Here is a 15,648-nt window from a genome sequence, read left to right as displayed (position 1 = left end):
GTATTGGAAGAAACCAGTAGGTCTTATTGAAATGCAGACTTTTATTGATGGACAGTGAGTCAGGGTTTCCACTAGTTTCACTGCGTACGCTTGAGAGGGGTATTTCAAGAATTAAAAACAATAACATAACTTCTGATTAAGCCTGAACTCAAATATGTGGGACAGGCATTGCAACACCACACCTGGACCTGACAGGAATGTCCTGTACGAGCACACGCGCTTGTGCACGTGTGTTTCCTTTGGGTGTCTCAATATTTCCTTTCGGCCGCTCAAACATCCACACATCTACAGTCAACATAGTAAACGTAGGCAGACCGGTCTGACTGGACACATTGTCAATACTGCAACCCGTGACGAGTGGCCTGAAGCAGGTTCAACTTTGAACAGGTTATGTGGTGACGAAAAGGAGCAGCAATAGATGTTTGAAAGTTACTTCAAAACTCTGCTTTGAGCTCAGTGTCTCTGTTTGTTCACAGGGTGGTCCCTGGAATTCCAACAGGCTTCATCTTGTGTTTGTCGGACTACAACCGGTTTAAGACAATGGCGATTCTGTCCAACAACAATAGGAGGAAATACAGCTGCTGAGAACTGTGCGCACACCTCCCCCGCAGATGAGCCACATGAGAAATGAGGGAATAAAGGAAACTGTGAGGAAAAGGGAAGCTCTTTTCTTTCCCTTTCTTTCTGCATATTAGTCGACACTCATTATTTCATTCATTTTTAGTCTTTCTCTCTCTCAGAATCAGAATCAGAAACAGTTATTAGCCAGCTATGTTGTACGTATGTGGATTCATGTTGGGTGGTGCATACATGGAATAAAGGAGAATAATGTACAATTAAATTAACAATAGAATATAAAGGATATAAAAAATAAAAAGATAAAGTGCACAGGCAAACAGATATACTAAAGTGATCGAAAGTGTCCAAAGGTGTCTTGGGTTCTCTCTCTCTCTCTCTCTCTCTCTCTCTCTCTCTCCCCCGTGCTTGCTTAACCTGCTTATCTAAACTGGGCAGGGCTCGAGCTACTCACAGCACAGGGGGAGGACCTTGTCTGCTTTCAATCAATAACCTCTGGAATTCAGAAATACAAGTAGGTCCTGTCTCTGGCAGGCGGCACCACACTCTTGAGGGCGGGACCCTGGGCTCATTCGACGGAATCTGAACCTGCGCCTTGGCACTCTCCATTTGTTGCTGCAGCCCTGACTCTTTTTTGGAGCCTATCGCGATGGCCGACCACACGTCTCCAGATTATTTCAGCTGTTCCCTGTGTGTGAACCTGCTGAAGGACCCCGTGGCTATCCCCTGTGGCCACAGCTTCTGTATGGACTGCATCAGTGGCTACTGGAATGAGGCTGACTACACGGGGATTTACATTTGCCCTCAGTGTAAAATCACATTTACCCAGAGGCCCGTGCTGCGGCCCAACGCCACCCTGAACATGGTGGCTGAGAAGATAAGGAAGAGCGGCCTCAACCTCAACACGTCCCAGGGGAACATCTACGCCGGACAGAACGACGTCCCCTGTGACTTCTGCTCCGGGAAGAAATTAAAGGCTGTGAAGTCCTGTCTTAACTGTCTGGCCTCCTACTGCGAGAAGCACCTGAAGCCACACTACGAGTCGGCTACTTTCAAGCGGCACAAGCTGGTGGACGAGCTGGGAAACCTGGACAGGAAGATCTGCCCGCAGCACCAGAAGTCCCTGGAGCTCTTCTGTCGCACAGACCAGATGTGTATCTGTGCTATCTGCACAGTCAGTGAACACAGGGGCCATGACATTGTCTCTGCTGATGCAGAGAGGGGAGAGAAACAGGTAACATCCTTTTAATACATTGTTGTGTTAGTTGTTCAGAGAGAGAAAAGTGTGCCTTTGTGTCAGGCCACACAGTTTCACAGATGAACTGCTTAATACATTCTATTTATATAGACACTAGTGTTTTCAGTTAAAGCAAATCATTTTTTTCAGTCAGCCCCCGACGGGCAGTTGTACTTTGTCCCATCACCCCGATGCTATCAGCTAAAACCGCCAGGCATTCGCCGGCAAAACAAATGCAGCTCTTTGATTAGCTGCGGGGAGGGCGCGGGAAGTGTCTTTCAGTTATCGTCCCTGAAAGCTGCTTTTCAGGGAATGCGGTGTTCCAGCTGTGGGAGAGATACACAGAAACTGTCCCTTGACTTCCCTCTGTGGCATTGGTTCCCAGCCGTGAGAGTGGGAGTCTGTCACGATACTGGAATGTCAGGAAGTCAAGGCCTTCAAACAACTCCCAATCAACCAATCACGGCAGTGTAACCTTGGCAATGCACATTCAAATGACTCACCAATCCCCTTGTTCAGAATTGAACAGATACTGCAGTAAATCTGCCGAATTCAGAGGTTTTTACTCATGGGTGATTGAGGTGTGTTTTTATGGCAGCCATGCAGGCTAAATGATGCCGGTGTAATAATTCATCTCGCTGTTTTCTTCACAACATTGGGAGTCTGGTTTCTCTCATCCAAAGATTAACAACCTGAGTCTCACACGTCTCACTCCATCTCCCACCCCCCGTTCTCACGTTCACCCCCGTAGATTCCCCACATTCCTCAAGCTTATCTTGAAGAATGGGTTAGTGGGCTCGAGCAAAAGCTGAATCAGAAACCCCTCTATTCTGCATGTCAGTGCTGCGTGCACCTTAAAACATCTCTTTAAAAGTCACATTCCTGACGTGATCAGAATTCCAGCACAGATTTTTTTTTTTTACCCCGATCTCCCCCCGAGATAAAAGCTGCGGCATTAAGAAGCTTCTTTGAGCGGGGTTTATTGCACATACCGAAAGGCCTCCCCAGGTAGAAAGAATGTTTTTCTACCAAACCAACAAATATGGGGCTTTAGATCTCACACAATAAAACAGCTAAAACATGTTCAACGTTGCTGCATATTACTTTTTTTTAAAACAGTCAGTATGGCAGTGCACACATAACAAAACAGTGAGGGCGATGGGTGTGTAATGTGTCTTTTATTCTGCAGAAACTTCTGGGACTCTCCCAAGCTGAGATTAAACAAAAATGCCAGGAGAGGGTGAAGGAACTGGATGAGCTGAAGACTGCTGTGGATTCATTGAAGGTAAGAATTCTATGCTGAAGACAGACGTGGCTGTAAAATGTTCTGTATAGTGGTGTCTTCAGGACCACTGACACCTGGAGTGCTCTGTCCAGAACTCGGCCCAAAGAGCCATGGTGGAGAGCCAGAAGATGTTCGAGGAGATGATCCGCTCCATTGAGAGGATGAGGTCAGAGGTGACCAAGCTGATTGGCATCAACGAGAAGGCTGCTTTCAACCAGGCCGAGGCTTTGATCGAGCGGCTGGAACAAGAGATAGATGAACTGAAAAAAAAGGAGTCTGGCCTCAAGCAGCTTTACAGCACTGACGACCACATCCACTTTCTGCAGGCAAGTAACAGCTTGGGAGCAACTGCTGGAGGAAGAAATACAGCTTGAGGTCTGATCTTGGTATCAAAGCTGAAGTGTTTCATGTGTGGGTGTGGCTTTTAAAAAGACTTACACCCTTCTTTCCCTGATTGTTCATGATTACAATGACAGCAAAACGACATATTGAGTCCTTTGTGTAATTTTGGGTGTAAGCATTTCCAAACAAGCAATTAATGACTTATTACAAAAATGTACCTACCTTTTAATATGAATCCGTCTCTGGAGAGAATATGGTTTTAAGCACTTTAAAACCATATTCTATGTGTGAAAAATATACTTGGTCATCTGTGATTGTTCGCAGACGGGTCGCATCGATGTAGTCTTGTCCTCGTCGTGACAATGTATTTTTCTTTTGCCATCAGAACTTCAACTACCTGTGCACCCCCACCGATGACGGCTTCATACCCAGAGTGACGGTGAACCCTGACTTCTCTTTTGGCTCTGTCAGGAAAGCTGTGGCCGAGATCAAAGACCGCCTGGAGGAGTTTGGGAAAGAGGAGCTGCTGAAGATCTCCAAGTCAGGTGGGACTTAAGCAGCCGAATACACAACGCTTCTGCATTAGGGAAGAAAAAAAGACACACCATAAAACGTGCTGAATATGAATGTGTTCTGTGTCACAGTGAATGAGGTCCCAGTTTACACCACAGAAAGTCGAACATTGGACAGAAGGAGCAGAGGTGAGTGCTGTAACTCCTATAGCAGCATAAGACAGCAGCAGTCTAACTATTTTTGAGATTGATAATTTGGTCAGAAGGAACCGTAGGAGGAAAACCACAGTGAGTCTTTAGTTAAAAGCACATCATCAAAGAATTAAAGGCATGTGTGTGGGTGTATACAGTTCACACTGACCTAACGTAGCGCTTCTTCATCTGCAGGCAAAGACATGGTGGACAACGCTCCCCCTTTTCATCCAGAGCCAAAGGCCCGAGCAGATTTTGTGAAATGTATGTATCTGGGCATATTTAACTGAAGACCGTTAAGCTCCAACCCAATTTGCTTGTTAATTAAACCCTATGAAAATGTATCGGCTTTGCTCCACAGACTTCTGCCAGTTAAAACTGGACCCGAGCACAGCCTACAAGGAGCTGTACGTCTCTGACAAAGACAGAAAAGTGATCCGCACCAGAGACCTGCAGCCCTACGGAGATAACCCAGAGAGATTTGACAGCTTTGCTCAGGTGCTGTGTCGAGAGGCCCTGTCCGGAGGCCGCTTCTACTGGGAGATCGAGTGGAGTGGGGAGTTCTCCATCGGGGTGGCCTACAGGAGCATCAGCCGGAAGGGCAAAGGCTCGCTGTGTCTGCTGGGCTACAACGACAAATCCTGGAGTCTGCTCTGCTCCGACTCGGGCTACTCCGCCTGGCACAACCGGGTGGACAAAGCCGTCAGCGGGCCCCACTCCCCCAGGATAGGCGTGTACCTGGACCACGCTGCGGGCGTGCTGGCATTCTACAGCATAGGCAACTCCATGAGTCTCCTGCACAGGTTTGAGACCACATTCGTCGAGCCCCTCTATCCAGGCTTCGGAGTTGGAACCTCAGTCAAGATCTGCAATGTCAAGTGAACCCCCTGATATTTCAGCTCTTATTTAGAAATTTCCTATCATCCATGTGTTTTTCGTTATATACCGCAGTGCTTTTGGAATATATATATTTTTGCTATATTGTCAGACTGTACCAAACCACATTGAAGTTATATGGCTTTGTTTTTGTTACTGTACGCATCACATGATACATGTTTGAAATATAATCACTACTCAATTACAGAAGAACAACATAAAGTATAAGCAGAACTAGTGTATAACGTTATGTCAGTATCATATTTTTAGATGTACCCATAATACTTCATTAAGGGTGCAGCATATCACAAGCGATGATTTGATTTGAGGTCATGATGGACATTTTATTCCATTGTTGGCAGCATTGCATACGTCTATTTAAGTATATTGCACCCTTGTAATTATTACCTGTATGAGTAATACAGTAATATAGTAAAATTTGCTTTGGTGCAACTGGATTTGTAGTATTATGGTTTAAATACATTCAGAGAAATATTTCATGATCAATTCACTTATTCATGTCATTTTTTGATATTATCGGAGTGGTGAGAGTCATTACGTTTTTTTCACTTAGACTAACCCTTGTTTAATTTATTGTATGTTTACTTAATGGACAATTTAATTGATACCACAAAAGACTTGTTTTGGAATAATTACTCATTGTTGCTCTAAATAAAGAGCTAAATGAATTAATTTTTGGTGCTCAATATTTATCTATTCCTACCCAAGAATATATAAAGACAAGATGGTATCATATCTATATTGAGAAATTAATGGTCTAACAGATTAGAAATGTTTTTGGATATAAATGAGAAGTCAGGTCTACTTTTCTTTTCTGTGCAAAGGAATTTCACAACCTGCATCAGGGCAGATTTAATTTGCCCGTTTCAAGTATTTAACTGGTATGTTAAAGAACAAATTAACAGGCCACCGGCTCAGAAACATCACAGCACTCCTGAACATTGCTGATACCAACGGCTCCCTCTGTTGCTTGAAAACGGGAACTGAACTGTAATGACCACTGTTACGGTGGGTATAATCATTAACTGGATCAAGTTAGTCAAGCGTCATGTGACTGCATATGGTCAAATGTGCTTTATACAACAGCAAAAACTTGTTAAAAAATGGGGACATTTAGGCTTTCGAAAATGACAATGGGACATCACTACTGTATTACAATAAATCATATAAAAAACCAGCTCATGCATATTTATATACAAATGTAAAGATCTACATTGATTTTTAGTAGACAAGCATGTTCAAGATAAGCACAAGTAGCTGCCCCAGAGATGGGGTGTGATTTTTCACTTTATGGAGCAGTATGCACGTTGTTTTCAACATGCATACTGCTACATAAAGTAAAACCCATTTGGGGTAGTGACACATTTGAGTTCATCCAATGGTAAAAGCCTTCATTTCCCCACAATTTTACAAGTGGGAAAAGTACACGTTAGCATAACCAGTAACAACCTCTTCATTGTCCTACAGTGAGCAAGTAGCACCCACAATAGAAAGACAGTTTATTTCAAACCTAAGCATTTCCTCATGTGGTGTCAAAATGTCTGAGAACAAGGAGTACCAGACTGAATACAAACAAACATATTTGTTAAATACATGCACGTATTGTTAAAAAAAGAAAAAAGAAATTGCAACACAATTGTTTTAACAATAGACATCGGTTTATTGGTTCCCAGGATTGTTGCAGGAAGTTGAGCATACAACGCTCAAATGAAAAATAAGAAGCATGGCAGTCCAAATTTCAGACATCATAGCCAACGATGCCTCCTTTGCCGATGCACTCTCCAATGTAAAACCACATCAACACTTCAGTGGCCACCAGTCCATTCCTTACAGCATCCTGTGAGGAAACAAAACATTGGATTAGATTTTCTCAAAGAAATGTATCAAATAAATGTGATATTACCACAAGGCAATTCAAAGTGATTCACAAAAGAACACCCAAAAATAAAGCAAGATTAAAAACAGTTAAGAACATTGATTAAAAGAAGTCATTAAAAAGATGAGACAACGTTAAAAAAATAACACGGTTGCAGTGTAGTATTCCACAATTCTTAATCTGGATTTAAAAGCTGAGGGACTCCGCAGACCTGCAGCACACCGACAGCAGAGAGCAGTTCAAAAAAAACACTTGCTTGTCAAAACGTGATATTAGGTCTTAATTATTTATAAATGAACAAATTCGTTGTATCAATAAATGAGTCAGTGTGGGCCATTAGAGTTCTACAAATGACAGAAATTACACAATTGTCTTCATCACTAAATAAAGATGATAGCTCCTACTCAGGTACAAGACTAGGTCCATTGTGTACGACCACAAGTATTGTTGTCTGCCTAAATGACCACTGAAAGAAAAATTGGAAGCTTTGTATCAAGTACAAGCCAACTTCTTATTTGCAGTTGATTTTTAGCAAGTTATGCTGCTTCATTATTATTATTATTAACATTATATATGATCTAATGATGCTTTTTTTGTTTCAGCAAGAACAAAAAAAAGTAATTCAATGTTTATTTAAATAAATTGTCATTTGAAAGTGCTCTGTTGTAGAATGTTTTGCCAACAATTTGCTTGGCTGAAGTCTGCAAGAAATTAATACATTTTAAGTTATTTATTAAAGTGAGCTTTTTGTCAAATCTTAAAATTACTTGGTCAACAAAACGGATACTGCTACGCCTTCAACGAGCTACAGTGTCCCACGGGGACACATACTTGCATTATGCTTTCTAGTGAATTTAAAAGTTATAGACTTCAATAACATACACTTTTTCATCACAAAGTGTCCCAATTTTTACGAATAACTGCAGACGTGTTTCTTAACACATACGAACACCAAGGTCTGCCCGACAATAACAGACGCACCTTCACTGTGATTTGACCGAGACGTCCTGACTGGAAAGACTTGATGAGGCTTGAGGCCCCTTCGATGGCCTTGGGGATCTCGGCAGGGGAAGGTGGCACAAGTTCAACCCGGGCATAGTACCAGAAGGTCGCCAGGCGAGGTTTTGAATAGGTGACAGCAGCTAGAGGAGAGGCAATACTGAGGTTACGAGTCTGCTGCGGCTACGGTTAGCTGTGAGCTACAGAGATCATAGCATGTTGATTGGTAGCTTTAGCCACTTAGCCAACGTTACTTGGCTTATGCTTAATGGTTGCAAACACAAATCTCGCGTGCTAGCTAGCTGAAACAATTTGGAAAGACAAAAATGAAAGTAACATTAAAACTCAATTAAGTGTTTGTGTTTTATTTAATTATTGATAACGTTAGCTAAAGTTATAATCCGTTCATTCACGACTGAGTCTGCAACTGACAGCCTCGGCCTAGCTAACTAATGTTAACGTTAGCTTAATGTTCTGTGCATAAACATTATAACGCCTCCGGTTTAGTCCTCGTTATTCAATTCTAGCTGACATTAATAACACCAGAAATTAACTTACCGCCGAGGAGGGAAGGTACTTTAGCGACCAGTTTTTGCACTGCCTGTGCCATGTTGAAACGTTTGTCGATGCTATGTGTACCTCCGCCTTCTGCTAGCCGAATGAATGTCACCTCCACACGAAGGACCCGTGACTCGCACCGCACAACTGCCTGTACAGAAAAATACTGCTCCGCTGTATTACGGGTCACATTATAAATAATTGGTTTGTAAGTTATATTTGAATGTTTCCAGAATTTTAGTATATGATTTTCCACTTTGTATGGTTTTACTTTATAAATTAGTTACTTAGAGTTAAGCTAACGTCAAATATTTACAATATGTCCACTAATAGGGAGAAATAAACTGTACTTTTTTCCATAATTCCCATATTTATTTTAATAGATTACTGTTAATAAGAGACATTTAAATACAGATTTTATTTAAATAGGCATCACAGTTATAGGTTTTGCTGATTAACCAAGAAGATGTGAGATATGCTTCACAAACACAAATAAAATGTTGCACAACATTGTTTTTCCTATTCATTAATATAATTCATCCCACATATAGATAAGTTAACCATACCAGCAGACTACTTTAATTTAAAAGCATGATACAATATTTTCTGTGAAGTACTGGATAATGTTACATTGTTCTCTACACAAGTACAGCTTGAGTAGGTTGATGTGTCAACCTACAAATAGAATACTTTTATTAGTCAGTCTGCTCATTGTCTATAATACGCATTTATGAATAAAAAGACATAACCGAGTGCTTCTGAATGTCACTCTGGACCTCACACCTTCAAATCATTATTCTGAGCACAGCGTCGTGAAGATCAGCCAAATGGCCAATATTTTTACGCTTATCAGCCATCTATGTCTGCAGTATTGTTTTGTGTTCATGCTTATTAAACCATTAACATCTCAGATAATGATTCCTTTGGTCTGTTTGGTCGCCAATATTGGCGGCCCAAACTCTGAAATGATAGCTAGCTAGAACTTAATTGGCCCTTCAAAAACAGCTGGCAACACAATTGCCATAACATTAACTCACGTGCATCATCTCTGGAACATTACTAGAGGAGCTAAAAAAACATACATTTTTTAAATATTTCACAAGTTCTTTTGTTTTTCTACATGTAAGTTCTTCTATCCAAATCAAGACGAAAATGTTTGTTAAAGACAGAGATTCAACTAGTTAAAGCAAAATGATATTGAGTAGCATCTTATTATATGTGGGGCACCACATGCTTCTTAAATGTGTTTACCCTGGATGTCATAACACAACTCTTCTCTTGAGCTGGATTCCCATTTAGGGATTGACGGCACCAGCAAGACGCTGCATTGAGGCCTTTTTCAAGGTGTCCTCCCTCTTTATTGTTTCATCCATGTTGATTTCATGCAATCAAAAAGTAATATCCTTCAGCATAAGACTTTATGAGATTCTATGATTGTATTTTAATTCATCTAAACAGGCAGTAAACTTTTGATATGTAATACAAATGTCCTTGTTTACTTTCGGACATGTATTTAACTTAAATAATTGAGTAATTAATTTGTCTTGTCTTAAATAAAATAAAATGTTAGCAAGTATAGCAAGTTGTATTGCCCTTTGCAAATAAACAGTAGCCTTATTAAATACCACCGTATTAAAGTATACTGTAAGATACTGTAAAAAATAAATAACAGTAGCTCCAGTCGGGCAGTAATTTACTGTTATTTTTACATCGTTTAAATCGTTTAAAGTACAGCTTTTTTGATTTACAAATGTATTTCCAATCGCACGGACCAACTGTTTTTTATTTATATTTGTACAGTAATAAATATAGTATTAATTGTGGTCCTTTGTTACGTTGAGCCTTATATGTGTCTTGGATTTCATTAGACTGAGATCAAACGCAGTTGTTGCCCAACGTTTCAACTCACTCAATGGATAATAGTACCAAAATACATGATTTATTTCAACTTACACCATTGCAGTTTAATTTCTTATTTAATTTGTTTCATTTTTGTTTCTGATAGAACTGATTGAGGCAATCTTGACATACATATTAATAATAACAGGCTAGTTTTCCTTGTTCCATTCAGTTGGAGATGTCTTCAGTAGACATGAGTTGAATTTCTTCAAAATGTCTGACGCTCACAAATATGATACTTCATAGTCTTCCATGTTTTCCTCCTGCTGAGAAACAACATCCACTTCCTTTTGTGTCGACTGCTCTGCTGCAGAGGCTGATACGCTGCTCTCCTTTTCACTCGCAGCACCATCCTCACTGAAGAAAAGAGGTGACAGGCCCAGCTGCAAGATAAAGCAAATAAATTTATCCGGATTTTAATTCCTGCTTGATCATTGGAATTCATATATTTTTCGAAAGAAAAACCTATCTGGGATGCGATGCCCACCTGGGTGTAGAAGTCCATCCCCTTGAGAGTGATGGTCGTTAGGGAGACCTGGTGTCCGCTCAGCCTCACTCTGTCCACAATCTCCTCATGCGTAAGTGGCTCCACTGGCTCCCCGTTGACCTCGAGCAGCAGCTCTCCTTCCTGCATCCCGGCCATCTTTGCTGAGCTCCCACTTTCAATCTGACGCAGCACGTGAACTAAAGATTTAAAATAAAAATACACAATTTAGGGGAAGTCTGGAATGCCGGTGTTTGAGTCTCTGCACGATTTTTGTCCGCTCACATGTGCGTCCTGTTGGCTTCTTCTCCAGTCGAAGGAGGAAGCCGTATCCATCAGGCCCGGAGACCAGCTGCAGCTTTCTGGCCCTGTCAGGCAGGTTATGTGGAACGGCCATGGTGGGCAGGATGGGCATCTTCTGTCGCGTGTAGTTCTTCTCACTCTCGCCGTCGATCACTAAGATGGTGATGTGCTCACCACCTTTTTTCATCTACAGCAGAATGTTATTGGTGGTTGCTTGTCAAGGCTGGTCGTGGTGACTTTTATCTTGGAATGATTAATAAGGATGACATTAAAACAAACTTTTTTTCTTTCTTGATTATGAAAAAAGGCTGACTTTGTACCATCCTGCTGAGTGCAGAGTGCGTGAGGTCAGACACTGTTGCTCCGTTCATCCACACCAGTTGATCTCCCTTACACACTCCTGCCTTTTCAGCTGCACCTCCCGGGAACAGAGTGACAGAGAATCGGCCTTTCTCTCCTGCAGAGCACAAACAAGAGAAGCCACTGAGTAACACTCGCCCTTCTGTTGGACATCTAATCTCAAACCTTGGACTTGTTGTTACCTTCCACGGGTGTGAAGGTGATGCCGAGGCCTGAGGTGGGATCCTTGGTGATGTGGCAGAGTCTGGGCGGTTTACAACCCTCACCCTTGTGAGCTCTGCTCAGACCTCGGAGGTCGTGACCTCGGGACAAAGCATGCTCATACTGCTCCCCATCCAACACCAATAAACATAGCTGCTGTCCACTTAACATTATTTTTCTGGCCACCTGATTAATTCAAATAGAGAAACAGCCTTCAGTTATAATCAGTCCTTCTGCTACTTTGATAATGAAGGAACCTTATCTTACCTCAGGGTGAGAGACATCGTCAACATAGCAGTTGTTGACTTCCAGAAGTCTGTCTCCATCTTGAAGGCCACTGCACCCCGCCGCCCCTCCTGCCACTACTTTTCTGATTATGTGACCCTGGAGTCCCCTCTCCACCCGCAGACGGAAGCCATAGGACCCCCCCTCCGCTCGTTTAAGAACACACAGACGCGGGCTGAGTGTCCGCACGGAGTCTAAGCAAGGTGCAGGCAGAGAGATGCTGTCAGAGCAGAGCAAAGCTTTGGTACACACAAGATATTTTAAAATGTGCCTACCTGTGTCTTCTGTGGTGACCATCACTGGGTTGTCTATTCCCTCTTTAGGATTAAATGTAAATTTACTGCAAAAGGAGAATTTAGAAACCTTTGATATAGGTTTAAGTGATTGTGACTAATATTAAATGACTATTAAATGTGATGAATAAACCATTTTCCTTTTGTTCATGACTAAAGTCTCAGCATAGAAATGTCTAAAAATGCCACAGTTTTGCTTCTAAATTTCAGTCAATGGCATCACTTACAAATACATTTTGTATTACAAATACATTTTTTATACAAATACATTTTTTTATACAAATACATTTTTTTTTATACAAATACATTTTCATTTTACTTTATTTTATTACTTGTGCACTGCTGTCTTGTTGTCTATTGTTACACTATCTACTGTCACGCACCAACCGCCAAGACAAATTCCTTGTATGTCTGACATTATTTGGCAATAAATGTTTCCTGATTCCTGATAAATGACACTTAACGTGCATATTAGATGCACAGCCTCACCTGTTATCACTACAACGACAGCGCTAATCTGTGAACATCAGGCTTTATCTTGGGTCTTAAAGATTACCATGTTCTAAAAGTCATCCAAAATTCCCGACAAGCTGTATGTTGTGTTATACACTTGAATGTGTTATTCTGTCTTTCAGGATAAATGCCCAACTCGACCCAGTTATCTTAACATTATTCTTCAGCAGCAATATCGTGTCCACGCTTAAGTTTGGACTGACACTGAAGTAAAGACAGCACTTCAAAATGTATAAACATTTGAGCAAACATTACAAGATACGCACACTTACTCTGTCAACTCTGTGTTTTCCACCAAACCTTGTAAAAACAGAAATCAAATTCAATTCAATATTCACACATTCATAAACCAGAATATTACTACTCACACACTCCAGATCAAAGCTTTGCAAATTTAGAATAACGTTTCAGACATGATCATCAATTACCAATGACGGTTTCGATGGTATATTAATCTCATTGCAACTCACAGCTCTGTGAACCTCTGCCTCTGTCTTCTAAACTGTGAGGCATCAGCTCAACGCTAAGATTTGACGTTTGAGTCTTGGATGACACAGCTGCTGACTTTAACTGTCAGAGGCCATAAATCCGTGGTTGACTTCATGCAATCATCTTTAGTCTTTGGCCTCTCTCTTAGGAGAGGGAATCAATGGATATATATAACCATAACATTGCATTTGCCCAATGAATATGTGAGGAATAGAACAATCCAAACTTGAAAAGTCCTATAGTGAGTATTTTTACATAAGTGGATTGTTGTATCAGATCATTATTAATGAATATACATGACATTTCAGGGTATTTTAGAATAAATTACTTTGTCAGAGAAAATATACTTGATCCCATAAAAATAATATTTTTATGACTTTATGGGTTTAAAAGATAAAATTATATGACTGGCACATTTATTGAACAATGAATTCAATTAATTCATCATTCAATTTCCTTCCTTCTTTTCTAAAATCCAGGTTATGTGCCGCTAGGATCCATTTTGGGGCTTTGTGTAAATATCTACTCTATTTACACAGACAATGTCTCAGTCGGATTATGTTAAATTAACCATAGATTACTATTAACTCTTTTAATGCCCTTATAAAAACACCATATTAATACAACATTGGTACTTAATGAGAATAACAAAATGTCTGCTATTCTCCAGCTGCAAATATAGAGATTCATAGCTCCACTCTGACTGTTTCAGTCACAGAATACAAATACGTTGACAAATTTATCATAACATCATGTAGAAAATGTTGACGATGAACTTATTGAAGCATATCTTGTGTACCTAAACAGAAGCAGGAGACAGAGGATCGTTGAAGCAACTTTGCCTCTAGATCTGGATAACAGGGAAGTCAACAAGCAGCTGCCTCCACCTCGAGGCCGGGTTTCACTGCTAATGATCATTCTAACATTCACATCTATATTGTAATGCTGGTCGACCTTTCCTGTCTTAAAGAAAACACCCCTAGCAGGATTTGAATTTGGTTATGCTTTCTTATCTCTCTATAGTGGCTGTTAGCAGGAGAATAGCTTACGCAGTGAACAGACACCGTCCTCACCCTGCTTATCTATTTGGTTCATCGTGTCAGTAACACAGAGTCCTTGTGGCGCGGACACGGTGTAACCTAAAAACAAACTTTCATCATAAAGTAACACAATTAGTAACTCCTTGCTCCCAGAAGAATTCATTCTCTCACACAACCTCAAAGTAGCTAAATGGCTTAAGCCACAGGCAGCTAATGCAGAAAATGAGTCACTGTTTGCTTTTCCCTACCATAAACCTACTTTTCTAATATCCTACCGCATTAGTTGCCCTCTATATGAAACACAAAGACAAGCTGCTGAAGCTCGATGAGATAAGAGTTTTGAGTTGTTATTGATGATCACAATTAGAAGTGGATAGATGGAAATTCCTCAACGAGTTTTGGATAGAATCTATATTTCGTCAGGTTTCACGGCAATCTCTGTTTTACTAAATGTAACACTGTACAAAACCATGGTAGCACAAGCATGAGAAAAACTAGGTAAAATCATAAAAGCAGGAGGAAATGTAGGTACAGAAGGGAGAAGATGGGTGAGACGGCTCATATTTGAAAGCAGGAAAAAAAATATTAGTAAAGTTTTACATATATTACCTGCACTTGATCTCTTGTGTGTCTTTCCCATCTGTTCAGCTGTCTCCCACACAGAGAGGGATGGAACAGAAGCGTGCTGTATGACCAAGCATTTGTTTTGATCACAGAGAAACTCCTCCCCTTGAAGGACAGCAGGCTTAATGTTTAATCTTTTGGGAAATATTGAGCGGATACACATTTATACGTACGGTGTGATTTGCATTGCACTGTGGACTAGCGGTACAAAACAAATGAAATAACTCTTCTCTTCTTGTTGCTCTGTAAAAATGTAGAACTGTGCGAAATACATCCTTCCCCCGTTCCCATGAGATTTACATCAGGACTGTGTGTCGGTGTCAAGACCAAAGCTCCGTGACATGTTGCACAAATACACCAACAAGCCAAGAACAATAACAGGAGTGATACAGATGAGCATGACTAAGAAATGAAGAGAAATTGTAACATTATACTTTATATCTATTTCACTTCACAGGTTTCCAGGAAGTCATTCAACACTCAGACTGAGATCTTTTAAGATTATTGTGAGAACTTTTTAAGATTAAGATTAAAAGACAGTAAGCATTTAATAGTTTTTGCGCTGAACTGGACGTGTTGATCTCACCTTTCATCAACAAGCATGTAGATATTATTTAGTTGAAAGCACCAAACGACCCTCTTCGCTTTCTCATTGACTTTAATGTCATTTCACCTCGTCAGGC

The 15,648-nt window shown here is 40.7% G+C and overlaps 3 protein-coding genes across 9 annotated transcripts; 1 reads left to right on the top strand and 2 right to left on the bottom strand.

Moving 5' to 3' along the window:
- The first annotated feature begins 649 nt into the window (after positions 1 to 649).
- Positions 650 to 6,218, top strand: ftr82 (finTRIM family, member 82). Its single transcript, XM_040181850.2, has 7 exons — positions 650 to 1,810; positions 3,003 to 3,098; positions 3,191 to 3,424; positions 3,826 to 3,985; positions 4,085 to 4,141; positions 4,340 to 4,408; positions 4,506 to 6,218. Exons 1-7 carry the CDS (start codon positions 1,226 to 1,228, stop codon positions 5,024 to 5,026), a joined length of 1,722 nt encoding a protein of 573 aa, XP_040037784.1. The 5' UTR covers positions 650 to 1,225; the 3' UTR covers positions 5,027 to 6,218.
- A 459-nt stretch (positions 6,219 to 6,677) lies between these two features.
- Positions 6,678 to 8,651, bottom strand: atp5l (ATP synthase, H+ transporting, mitochondrial F0 complex, subunit g). The gene is made up of 3 exons (XM_040181853.2): positions 8,475 to 8,651; positions 7,899 to 8,059; positions 6,678 to 6,878 (listed from the first exon to the last, which is right to left on the bottom strand). The coding sequence occupies exons 1-3, from the start codon at positions 8,524 to 8,526 to the stop codon at positions 6,780 to 6,782; spliced, it is 312 nt and encodes a 103-aa protein (XP_040037787.1). The 5' UTR covers positions 8,527 to 8,651; the 3' UTR covers positions 6,678 to 6,779.
- Positions 8,652 to 8,824: 173 nt separating this feature from the next.
- On the bottom strand, positions 8,825 to 15,648 carry nherf4b (NHERF family PDZ scaffold protein 4b). Of its 7 annotated transcripts, none has more exons than XM_078106133.1 (10): positions 15,552 to 15,630; positions 14,951 to 15,070; positions 13,079 to 13,112; positions 12,282 to 12,346; positions 11,989 to 12,200; positions 11,703 to 11,907; positions 11,481 to 11,617; positions 11,143 to 11,347; positions 10,861 to 11,057; positions 8,825 to 10,756 (listed from the first exon to the last, which is right to left on the bottom strand). In XM_078106133.1, the coding sequence occupies exons 4-10, from the start codon at positions 12,301 to 12,303 to the stop codon at positions 10,598 to 10,600; spliced, it is 1,137 nt and encodes a 378-aa protein (XP_077962259.1). In that variant the 5' UTR covers positions 12,304 to 12,346; positions 13,079 to 13,112; positions 14,951 to 15,070; positions 15,552 to 15,630; the 3' UTR covers positions 8,825 to 10,597. The 7 variants fall into 7 exon arrangements, with proteins under 7 accessions (XP_077962259.1, XP_077962257.1, XP_077962254.1 ...); XM_078106131.1 differs by lacking the exon at positions 15,552 to 15,630 and adding an exon at positions 14,375 to 14,451 and having other exon boundaries at positions 13,085 to 13,112; positions 14,951 to 15,012; XM_078106128.1 differs by having other exon boundaries at positions 11,989 to 12,346; positions 13,085 to 13,112; positions 15,552 to 15,648.

This window comes from Gasterosteus aculeatus, chromosome 7 (assembly GCF_964276395.1).
Source record: "Gasterosteus aculeatus chromosome 7, fGasAcu3.hap1.1, whole genome shotgun sequence".
Classification (NCBI taxonomy): domain Eukaryota; kingdom Metazoa; phylum Chordata; class Actinopteri; order Perciformes; family Gasterosteidae; genus Gasterosteus; species Gasterosteus aculeatus.
Note: the sequence above shows the minus strand (reverse complement) of the source record. Positions and strands in the feature narration are given on the sequence as shown.